At 51.2% G+C, this 12,277-nt stretch overlaps 1 protein-coding gene across 1 annotated transcript in view; it reads left to right on the top strand.

Moving 5' to 3' along the window:
* Positions 1-5,282: 5,282 nt before the first annotated feature.
* Positions 5,283-12,277, top strand: part of DNAAF5 (dynein axonemal assembly factor 5) — a 51,628-nt gene continuing 44,633 nt past the window's right edge. Inside the window, exons 1-3 of the mRNA XM_003416576.4 lie at positions 5,283-5,887; positions 9,455-9,639; positions 12,086-12,210. Coding sequence (XP_003416624.2) covers positions 5,284-5,887; positions 9,455-9,639; positions 12,086-12,210 — 914 coding nt within the window. The 5' untranslated portion in view covers position 5,283. The remainder of the gene's footprint in view (positions 5,888-9,454; positions 9,640-12,085; positions 12,211-12,277) is intronic.

Below are 12,277 nucleotides of genomic sequence, written 5' to 3' on the forward strand. Positions count from 1 at the left end.
CCAGTCCAATTCCTTACAGACCCTTGGAGCACTCCACACCTGATGGCATTGCTCACACACACCTGCATTTATTGCATTTTCATCTGATGTACTATTTCCCCAAACCAAAACCCAAGCCCATTGCTGTCGAGTTGATTCCGACTCATAGCGACCCTATAGGACAGAGTAGAACTGCCCTATAGGGTTTCCAAGGAGTGGCTGGTGGATTCGAACTGCCGACCTTTTGGTTAGCAGCCAAGCTCTTAACCACTGCACCACTATCTCCTCATGTGACTATAAATTCCAAGGGAAAGAGGAACTGCACTGGCTTTTACTCACCACTGGATTCCGCATCTAACAAAATGCCCGGGAGTATCACGCACCCGATAAATATTTGATGAATGAAATAATGAGTGAACCAACCGAGTGCAATTTGCTAAAATCAATTTATTATATTTGCTCAAATGATACACTTTAATATACACGTAACCACATGAAACCAAACCCATTGCTGTTGAGTCGATTCTGACTCAGTGACCATAAGAACAGAGCAGAACTGCCCCATAGGGTTTCCTAAGCTATCATCTCTATGGACACTGGCTGATTGCCACATCTGTCCCCCCAAAGCGGCTGTGGGTTTGAACCACCAACCTTTTGGTTAGCAGTCAAGCACTTAACCATTGTCCCACCAGGGCTCCTTGTTGTTGACGTTTGCCATCGAGTTGATTCTGACTCCCACTGACCCTATAGGACAGAGTAGAACTATCCCATAGGGTTTCCCAGGCTGTAATCTTTATGGGAGCAGATTGCCAGGTCTTTTCTCCTATGGAACCACTGGTAGGTTCGAATTATCAACCTTTTGGTAAGCAGCAGAGCGTTTATGTCATTGTGCCATGAGGGCTCTTTATATATGTAACCAGGATGCTGAATAAGCAAGACATCTGAAATAGACTCAGAAATCAATGTTTCATTACCTCTCACTGGCTTTGAAAAATATATTCAGTGGAGGAAGTTCTTTCTCTGCCCCTGGGTGTAAACTTGGTCAGCTCCAAATCCTGGTGGCACAAACGTTTGACTGCTAACCCAAAGGTCCGCAGTTCGAACCCACGAGCCGCTCCGTGGAAGAAAGATGTGGCAGTTGCTTCCGTAAAGGTTATAGTGTTGGAAACACTATGAGGCAGTTATACTCTGTCCTATAGTGTCACTATGAGTTGGAATCGACTCAATGGCACATGATAACAACCATGACATTTTGGCCTGAACTTGGATAATTAAAAAGATCTACAGCTACAATGAGACATAAACCCAATATTAATTCAGTAATTCTTAGTGTCTAGTACTACCAAATAATTAAAACTCCAAACCTGATTTAGAGAGTTAAAACATTTTCCCTCTTCTGACTAGGCCCTTCTGCTGGGGGCAACCTGGGAAAAGAGAGATAGAGAGATCCTTTTTGCTTTTCCCTTTTCTTATATCCACCCTCTCCAAAGTTGCTAGCCAGGGCTTCACCCATCCCACCATTGGAGCAGCCTCTGGCAACTAGAATTTCCAGAAGAGGGTCAAACCCTAGGCTACTGTATCAATCCACGTCAGGGTCCAACAGGGTCTAAGTAGTCCAAATGGAGCCCCTTGCTTTTGGCTTTAGGGGAAGGAGAAAGCATTCACTCCTGGAGGTAAGGAGGAAAAGCACCTTCCATTCCTGGGGGTGGGAAAGAACAGAGAGTAACACAGTTTTCCCAAAAAATATCCTCCCTGTAAATCCCCTCTTCGTGTCCATATATTAAATATCTTTTGCTTTGTAACAAATTATCCTGAGTTATTATCTCCTGGTTTCTGGGTGTTAAGAATTTGAGAGCAGTTTAGCTGGGTGGTGGTCTGGCTCAGGGTCTTCATGATGTTGCAGTCACGACATCAGCCTGTGCTTGGATGATTCAGGCTTGGCTAGGGCTGGACAATCATTTTTCAAGATGGCTTCCTCCCGTGGCGGTTGGCAGGGGCCTCAATTCCTCACCAGGTGGAGCTCTCCGTAGGGTTGTTTGAGTGCCCTAACAACATGGCAGCAGGCGTTAGCCAGAATGCAAGAGAGAAACCACTTGAAAAACCTAGCTTAAAAAAAATCTAGCCAAAGAAGTCACACTGTATCATTCCTGCAATATCCTATTGATTACACAGGTCAACCCCATCTAATGCAGGAGCGAGCTGCAAAAAGATATGAGCCTCAACAGGCAGGGATCATTAGGGCCATCTTGGAGGCTGGCTACCACAGTCTCTCTCAGCTTCTGGGATACATAGTCTTCAAAGATGGCCACCATCAATTCCTCCCTCCCTGTCCATGCGTGTCTCTCCCCACATTAAGAGGTGGGATCTATTCCCCCTCCCCTTGAATCTAGCCTGGTCTTGGGACTTGTTTTGGCCATGAAAATGTGGCAGAAGTGACTCTGTGCCAGTTCTAGGCCAGACTTTAAAAGGAAAGGCAGCTTTTGCTTACTCTTTTGGCAGCCAGCCACCAGTTAATAAGACAGACTACCCTGAGACCATCTTGTGTGAAGAAATCCAAATTAACTACTTAATTCTTCTGAGGTTGATATTTTATATATGGTGTGAGGGAGGGATCCAATTTCATCTTTTACACATGAATAACCATTTGTCTAGCTTCTCTGATTAAATGGGGCCCTGGTGGTGCAGTAGTTAAGAGCTCTGCTGCTAACCAAAAGGTTGGCAGTTCGAATCCACCAGCCACTCCTTGGAAACCCTCTGGGGTGGTTCTACTCTGCCCTGTAGGGTTGCTACAAGTCACAATCTACTTAATGGCATCCGGTTTAATAGTCCATGGTATGGATGTACCACAGTTGTTTAACCATTCACCTGATAAAGGACATTTGGATGATTTTAACTGGACCATCTAATACCACCGCCAGTTTATAAAACCAATGTTAACAGCAAAAAAAAAAAAAAGATCAGATTCAAAATAGAGGCCAGTCCATAAAATTAAGGACATTTTTCTTCTTGAAAACTCATTAAGTGCATTGTTACAGGCAGGAGCTGCTTGGCTGATTGACTTTTGGGAAACTTGGTTACAGTGGGCTCTGTCAGACTCAATCCTGCTCCTATCTACCCAACTTACTAGTATATGACTTCTGCCAACACCTGAGCTCCCCTCAAGATAACAGCATCAGGTGCCTGAGAGCTGGTATTATTAATCCTGCCATATCCTAAGCAGACAGCCTTCAGAGACCATTGTATGCACAGGAGACAGCACAGGAACTTAAGCCACACAACTGGATCCAATGACTACGGGATGGTATTTCCCAAAGCTTGGGGAGTTTTAAGCAGTACAGGAGAGGGGTTCACTGGGTATCCTAGAGTGATGACTGACTCCTTTTTCAATGTTCTTTCAGTTGTGTGAGGCAGGATTTCATTAGGAGGAAAGCCCCAGGCACTGGTGCTCTACCCAACTCCTCTGAATCCAGGATCTTCCACTTTTGAGGGGTGTGACTTTGAGCCCAAGGACCCCTGGGTGGCTCAAGTGGTTTGAGATCAACTGCTAACTGAAAGTTAGTGGTTGGAATCCACCCAGCAATGCTGCAGAAGACCTGGCAAACTGCTTCCATAAAGATTACTGCCAAAACCCCTGAGGGAGCAGAAGAGCAGTGGGACGCAGACTTCAAATTTTGGTAAAAAGACCAGACTTAATGGTCTGACTGAGACCAGAAGGACCCTGGGGGTCATGGTCCCCAGACCTTCTGTTAGCCCAAGACAGGAACCATTCCCAAAGCCAACTCTTCAGACAGGGATTGGCCTGGACTATGGGATAGAAAATACTGGTGTAGAGTGAGTTTCTTGGATCAAGTAGACAAATGAGACTATGTGGGCAGATCCTGTCTGGAGGGGGAGATAAGAGGGCCGAGGGGTTCAAAAGCTGGCATAATGGACATTAAAAGAGAGAGTAGAGGGAAGGAGTGTGCTGTCTCGTTAGGGGGAGAGCAAATAGTATATAGTAAGATGCATTTAAGTCTTTGCATGAGAGACTGATTTGATTTGTAAACTTTCACTTAGAGCACAATAAAAATTTTTAAAAATTACAGCCAGACAGAAAGGGCCACATGAACTAGAGACTTACATCATCCTGAGACCAGAAGAACTAGATGGTGCCCAGTTACAACCGATGACTGCCCTGGCAGGGAGCCCCACAGAGAACCCCTGAGGGAGCAGGAGATCAGTGGGATGCAGACCCCAAATTCTCACAAAAAGACCATACTTAACGGTCTGACTGAGACTAGAGGAATCCCGGTGGTCATGGTCCCCAAACCTTCTGTTGGCCCAGGACAGGAACCATTCCCGAAGACAACTCAGTAGACATGAAAGGAACTGGACAGTGAGTAGGAGAGAGATGCTGATGAAGAATGAGCTAATGATATCAGGTGGACACTTGAGACTGTGTTGGCATCTCCTGTCTGGAGGGGGGATGGGAGGATAGAGAGAGTTGGAAGCTGGCAAAATTGTCATGAAAGGAGAGACTGGAAGGGCTGACTCATTAGGCGGAGAGCAAGTGGGAGAACGGAGTAAGGTGTATATAAACTTATATATGACAGTCTGACTTGATATGTAAATGTTCACTTGAAGCTCAATAAAAGTTAATTAAAAAAAAAAATTACAGCCAAAAAAACTCTCTGGAGCTCAGTTCTACTCTGTAATACATAGAATCGCCATGAGTCGGAATCCACATTCCACAGCAACAGGTTTGGTTTGTTGTTGTTTATTTTTTTTAATGTTGGGCCAGCTACTTCTCCATACAAATGGTTTTCCCATCTGTAAAGTGTGAGTAGCAGCTCTGGTGGTGCAGTGGTTAAAGCGCTCAGCTGTTAACCGAAGGGATGATTGGAACGCACCAGTCTGCGGGAGAAAGATATGGCAGTCAGCTTCCGTAAAGATTACAGCCTTGGGAACCCCATGGAGCAGTTCTACTCTGTCCTATACGGTCGCTATGAATCGGAATGGACTCTGCAGCAGTGGGTTTGGTAAACTGAATGCTAGCAACTGCCTCAATTGGACAGTGCCTGGCACACGGTAAACGCTACATAATATCGATATTATTCTGGTTTAATATAGAAAAGCAAAGCTGACTAAGGTGCCCTGCAGTGATGCCGCTAAAGATCGCCGCTCCACTGTCAAGGCCATTTGCTGTCCGTGTCAAAAGCTACCAATAAAGTTCTATTTGGAACCAGGCCGGAAGCAGCACCGCAATCCACACCGCAACAGTCGTAAAAGCGCCGGTTTCCCTTAGTTACAGGCAACGCGGGGAAGATGGCGGCGCTGGTGGCAGCGGATGCCCCGGCGCCCCCGGGCCCGGCCGAGACGGCGGAGGCAGCGGAACTGAGCCGCGCCCTGAGCCGCCTGCTGCCGGGGCTGGAGGCAGAGAGCAAGCTGGGGCGGCGGCGCGCGCTGGAGGCCCTGCAGCGCGAGCTGGAGGCGGCGCGGCCCGGGTCGCCCGACACCGCGGACGACGCCGCCGCCTTCCAGGGCCCCTGGGCGCGCCTGCTGCTGCCGCGCCTGCTGCGCTGCCTGGCCGACCCGGCCGAGGGCTGCCGCGCGCTGGCCGCGCACCTGTTGGACCTGGGCCTGCGGCGAGCAGCACGGCCCCAGGACGCCCTACCGCGCCTACTGCCTGCGCTCGCGGCTCGCCTGGTCGGCCCCGAGGCCACGCGCCGGGCGCCGCCCGAGCCGTGCGAGGAGCTGCGCCTGGCGCTCGTGCAGCTGCTCGGCCTGGCTGTGAGCCTGGGAGGCGCCGCGCTCGCTCCCTACCTCGACGACGCGGTGCGCGTGCTACGCTGCACGCTGCTCGACCCCTTCGCCGCCGTGCGCCGCGAGAGCTGCGCGTGCGCCGCCGCACTGGCGCGCGCCACGCCAGGTAATGCGCTTGCAGATCGTCCAGGGCAGCCTGGGGTGAGGGGGGTGCGCGGTGCTTGGGGGCTTAACACCTTCCTGCACGCCTGCCTGCGAAGGCCTCAGCTGTGGCCCTGAACGGGTGGTCCACTCCAGGATCGCCGCAGCCTCCGCTCTTTTTCATCCTGCTCTTCTAAAAAATAAAAATCCCATGGAGTGCGTGTTTAAAACGCAAATTTCTGAGATTCGTCCCAGAAGGTTTTTCTAAGAGGGTCTGGGATGGGTGCTTTCTAATAGTTGCCCCCCTCCCCGGGCGATTTTAATGCAGGCGGTTAAGGGAACCTCCTTTGGGAAACACAGTTGTTTCTCTTTTCATTCTCTTTTCTGCTGGAGCCTACCTGTCTTCTTTTCTTGCTTGCACCACTGTTCTAGTTGGGGTTTGCTTTAATCCATTCTCCAAGTGATAGCTAGAGTCGTCAACTGTGATCAAGACACTCCCTTTTCCTAAGTGTCCATTTCCCCACGGTGAAGTCCCTGGAGTGATTAGAAAGGTCCTGCAGGATCTTACTCCCTCCCTGGGCTGTCTCAGGCCAGGATGTGAAGTGATAGGAGGATCCCATTTAGTGGTGTCTGGGGAAAGTTTCCCCAAGAAGGTAACTTTCAAGCTGAAAATTGGTGGATGGGAGGGAACTAGCCTTGATAAAAACGTTTGGCAGGTTTGAGGAAGAAAAAGGAGGTCCAGGTACCTAGAGTGGAAGGCACGAGGGACAGGTGGGCTGGGGCCGGATGGTACACAGAGGGTGTGGTAAGGATTTGGATTAATGTCTAGTTCAGTGGGGACCCATGGAAGGGTTCCAAGAGGCTTGGACTGTGTTTTTAAAAGATCACTGGCAGTTGTGTGATGAGTAGATTATAGGGATGACAAAGAGAAAATGGTGAAGCCATTTGGAATCCATTATCAGTCGGTGTTTTAGATGATGTTGTCGTGGGCTTTTGGAGTGGGAGGTCTGCCTGCTAATAGAAATGAAGGAAGGTGGACAGGTTAGGAATATTGTGAAGGCAGAACTGACAGGATTTCCTGTTGAGTTGAATGAAGGATGAGGAAGAAGAAGGAGGTTTTGGGTGGGTGGACAAAGAATGAGCTGGATTTAGGGGAATCTCAGGGCTTCCAGTTTGGTCACGTAAAGTTTGAATTTTCAAATTTACAGTCTAAATTCTAGTAGTGCCTGGGGGAAAGGTTTGAGCTGGCAGCCACCACTGGAAATGATAAACATTTAATGCTTTTCTCATCGACGCTCAGCCACCAGTCCCTGCTGTCTGTGCATCAGCTGCTTCTCCATCTTCCAGGGCCTCCCAGCCTTTGGGTGAGTGTGAGCCTGAATCGTTCCCTCTAGGTTGTGAGCTCCAGAAGGGCGAGGCCATTCCTGCCACCCAGTAGGTGCTTAGGCTGTCCACACTAATACTTCCTGTGTGAAGGGCTTTACCTCTGCCTGAAGCATTTCCAGCACATCCCTTCCGCCCTTCCCTTCCTTTTGAAGTGGATTCCCATCACAGTTCTTGTCACACTGGGTAGTAACTACTTACTATCTGAGGGTCCGAGAGCTCAAATAACTTGCCCGAAGAATTTTTGAAATAGCCACATTACTGACAGTCCCAGTCAGTGGCAGAACTGAGGGTGAGAATCAAAACAGCAGGCTTAGCCTGGCTATCCTCAAGTCTCTTCTGGCGCCGACTTTCTGTTGTTGTTGTTGTTAGGTGCCGTTGGGTTGGTTCTGACTCATAGCGACCCTATGCACAACAGAATGAAACACTGCCCGGTCCTGTGCCATCCTTACAATCGTTATGCTTGAGCTTGTTGTTGCAGCCAGTGTGTCAATCCACCTTGTTGAGGGTCTTCCTCTTTTCCACTTACCCTGTATTCTGCCAAGCATGATGTCCTTCTCCAGGGACTGATTCTTCCTGACAACATGTCCAAAGTATGTAAGATGCAGTCTCGCCATCCTTGCTTCTAAGGAGCATTCTGGTTGTACTTCTCCTAAGACAGATTTGTTCGTTCTTTTGGCAGTCCATGGTTTATTCAATATTCTTTGCCAACGCCACAATTCAAAGGTGTCAACTCTTCTTCGGTCTTCCTTATTCATTGTCCAGCTTTCACATGCATATGATGTGATTGAAAATACCATGGCTTGGGTCAGGCGCACCTTAGTTTTCAGGGTGACACCTTTGCTCTTCAACACTTTGAAGAGGTCCTTTGCAGCAGATTTGCCCAATGCAATGTGTCTTTTGATTTCTTGACTGCTGCTTCCGTGGCTGTTGAATGTGGATCCAAGTAAAATGAAATCCTTGACAACTTCAGTCTTTTCTCTGTTTATCACGATGTTGCTCATTGGTCCAGTTGTGAGGATTTTTGTTTTCTTTATGTTGAGGTGTAATCCATACTGAAGGCTGTGGTCTTTGATCCTCATTAGTAAGTGCTTCAAGTCCTCTTCACTTTGACCAAGCAAGGTTGTGTTATCTGCATAACGCAGGTTGTTAATGAGTCTTTCTCCAATCCTGATGCCCTGTTCGTCTTCATATAGTTCAGCTTCTCGGATTATTTGGTCAGCATACAGATTAAATAGGTATGGTGAAAAAATACAATCCTGATGCACCCTTTTCCTGACTTTAAACAAATCAGTATCGCCTTGTTCTGTCCAAACAACTGCCTCTTAGTCTATGTAAAGGTTCCTCATGAGCACAATCAAGTGTTCTGGAATTCCCATTCATGGCAGTGTTATCCATAGTTTGTTATGATCCACGCAGTCGAATGCCTTTGTATAGTCAAAAAAACACAGGTAAACATCCTTCTGGTATTCTCTGCTTTCAGCCAGGATCCATCTGACATCAGCAATGATATCCCTGGTTCCACGCCCTCTTCTGAAACCAGCGTGAATTTCTGACTTTCTGTTAGGACCTCATAGATGTGAAGTGGTGTGACTTTGTCTAAAGTGGGGCTGGTTCAGCTGCCCGAAGGCGTTCTGGGTTGATCAGCTTCAGGCACAGCTGGATTTGGGCACTTGCACGGTGTCCTCTGGGCTCTCAGTGTCCTTCCTTTTGTCACTGCCCCAGTCGGGTGCCCCACACAAGCTGTCAGCCCCTGCATGCTCTCCCTCACACCTCCGTTTTCAGGTTAAGTGGAGTGGAGCTCCCAGCTTTCCCCAGTGGTCCCCAGAAGCCTCTGGGTGGTCCAGGTGCCATCGGGGTTGCATGCCCATGCATGAGCCTCTCCCTGGTTGGGATGCGAAGCTCTAGTTGGCAGGCCTCAGTTACGTGCCCATTCCTGCAGCCTGGGCCTTGGGTGGGGGAGGGGAAGGAGTTTGGGGCCCTGCCGTGCACAGCCTGGAGCTGCGTCGCCTGCCCAGCCTGGGTGCCAAGGAACAGGGCCAGGGCCAGGCATAGGAAGAAGCCCTGAAACTGCCCCCCACCCCTAGCTGCTCGCCCACCCTCAACCACTTCCACGTGTAGTGGGAGTCGGGCCTGGGTGCTGAAGGCTGGGGCTGGGGCTGGGTGCTGGGAGAAGCCCTGAAACCAGCCCCCCTGCCCTCCCCCGCAGAGCATTTCCACATGCAGTCTGAGTCCCTGGTGGGCCCACTGATGCAGACCGTCGCCCACCAGCACTGGAAGGTCCGTGTGGCTGTCATTGAGGCCACTGGCACAGTCATCCAGTTTGGCAACGGGAAGTCCGTAGACGACGTGCTCTCTCATCTGGCTCAGCGGCTGTTTGATGATGTCCCACAGGTAACGGATAATCTGTTCCCCGCCACCAGGCAGCTATGAGCGTCTGTAACCCGCTCTCGGACAGTCAGTCCGTCCCTCAGGCAGTGCACGTGTCTGTAACACAGGCCCTGTCATTGTAGGGTGTCACACGCTGCACTCAGCATCCTCCCGTCCCACTCCCTCAGAAGATGTTTCTGTTTGGCATCTTAGAGAAACTGGGGGATCGGGCTGGGGTGCTGAATCATTCCCACCTGTTTGTTTGCCTAATTCCGAGGACTGTGGGAAAGGGTTGTTGTTGTAATGGTTGCATCTTAGAGGGAAGAAAACTCTGAAATGTCTGTACTCCAGTTATCTGCAGAAGCCTCTCTAACATGCCAACCACCAAGGCAGATGTTATTTAAAAGCCACCGTGGATGGTGGTCCAGACTGGGGAGGAGAAGAGCAGGGCCAGGGTGGCTTGTTGGGGATAACGTGTTTTGTTGGAGTTTGAGATAAAGAGACAGACAGATTGAGTCCAGAATACTGGCTTTCTTACTGGCAAATGATGGCTGGGAGGTGTGTCTTAGATGTGAGGCCAAGATTGGCTTGCTTACTGAAACGTCATAAAACTGGGATTACAGAGGAGCGGGGGGAAGCTTCCAGGGGCACGCTCTTCCCATGGGGAAAAAACAGGACAGAAAGGTGGGGCCAAATGCCCCCAATCAGCTGAGGGGCCACAGTGGTCATCCAGAGTGGTTACTAGGTGCCCTTGCCCCAGCATCTTGGCCACTACATTGGCATAGTCAGAGAACTTCCACTCTTGGGTGCCAACTTCTCTCTCATTTCCTTTCCTGGCATGATCACCTTGATTCCTCCCCAAAACCTCACACACCAGTGACTGTGCCACAGGGCTGGCTAACTGCTAGAATGTTCTCTCCTGCACAGTGCTGTTCCTGGAGTTTGCACGCCATGACATTGAGCCTACATGACTCACACACGGTCTGGCTCTGTTACCGTGTGCACACAGACTAGAAAGGCTAGAGGCTGGTTCCAGTCACACAGAAGGTGGAGGGGAGAGGGCCTGGGAAATGGCGAAGCTGCCCCTCCCTGCTCCACCCGAGAAAGGCGAAGGAGGCAGAGTGCAGAGATGGCTTCAGTGCAGGCTGGGATGGGGGCGGTCCTGCACCAGGGGATCCATGGGATAGGATAAAGGGGCGAGATGAGTGGGGAGTGGGCCAGCACCAGGGGTTCTGTGGGATGGGGCACAGGGCGAGATGCTGTGTCCTTTGGGTGCAGTAGTGGCCAGGACCAGAGAGCAGTTGTGGTGTCTTAGGTGTCTCAGCGTCTGTGGCTGTTGAATAGACAGGTGCTGCGGGGCTGATGCAGCTCAGCCCCGGGTTCAGGCCCCGCTGGCAGTCTCTCATGAGGGACAGCAAGGGAGGTGGAGTCTGGTTTGAAGCAGGAGCTAGACATGCTGCCTGTGCTGCCCAGGCTGCCGACTTGCCACCACTCACGAGAGCGTCACTGTCATCAAGCACCTGATCAGACAGGAGCACCCTCCTGCTTGCTGTATCCTGCTCTTCAGGCACCTCGTTGTGCACATCGGTGCTAATCTGTTTTTGTCAGGAGAAACCTTCAGGGAACATTAGACAGGAAGGGCTGGGGGGCATGGTGCCTGTGTCACAGATGGAGAGATCGTCGAGTTTCTCTGCCAAGGCCCCGTGGCTGAGCATCTCGGTATCCGGCTCACGTGGCTGTGGAAGCTCTAGGGAGCATGGCCGAGAGAGCCTGGCCGAGTGCTGTCCTCGGGCCGAGGTGGGACCACGTGCTCCCAGTCAGCTGAGGGCAGGTGTGGCTGGGCAGCCAGGACAGAGGAGGGGCTGGGGGCTGGGGTAGTACCTGAGTCTCATTTCAGGCTCTGCTCTTGCGGGGCTCAACCCAAGACCCGGGTGTGTTTTTAAGCTGCTTATTACCCTCCTGGTAGTGGGGCAGGTAGTGGCCTTCCTTTTCAGACTTTCGTCCTGTGGGGGGCAGGTGGAGCCCCCTCCTTAAGCAGCAGCAGCACCCGGTGGTGCCCTTTGGTTCCCCTGGAAGGGCCTATTGCTCTAGGACCAGCAGCCTTTGCATTGTGGGCCTGGATATGGGCATTTCCTACTAGGCAGCCACAGCTTGTCTCAGTACGCACAGGGAAACAGTCCATGCCTGACCAGGAGTTGTCACAGGGAAGACTTTGTATCACGCGGGACAACAACTGTGGATTCCTGCTCTGGACACCAGGGTCAGCCCAGAGACAGGGCATGGCTTGCGCTGGAGACACTGTGTTCCCAGGGACCAGCAGGGCAGCCAGGAGGCCCTGGAACCTGGCCTGGGAGCTGAGTGTAGAGCCTGGGGCCCGGTGCACGTTTCCCTCAGTTATGAGCCCATAGGGGAGTTCAGCGTGGCCCTGGTGTTTCTTCACACGTGAGCCCTTCTCACTTCCCCGGTGCAGGTGCGGCAGGCGGTGACCTCCGTGGTGGGAGGCTGGCTGCTGGGGCTGCGGGACCGGTACTCCTTCTTCCACAAGCTCATCCCACTGTTGCTGAGCAGCCTGGACGACGAGCTCCCCGAGATCAGGTGAGGGCGCGGGGGACAGGACATGGGGGAGGATGCGGGGAACAGCCGGGGGCAGGTTGGGAACGCC

Source organism: Loxodonta africana, chromosome 12, assembly GCF_030014295.1.
Source record: "Loxodonta africana isolate mLoxAfr1 chromosome 12, mLoxAfr1.hap2, whole genome shotgun sequence".
Classification (NCBI taxonomy): domain Eukaryota; kingdom Metazoa; phylum Chordata; class Mammalia; order Proboscidea; family Elephantidae; genus Loxodonta; species Loxodonta africana.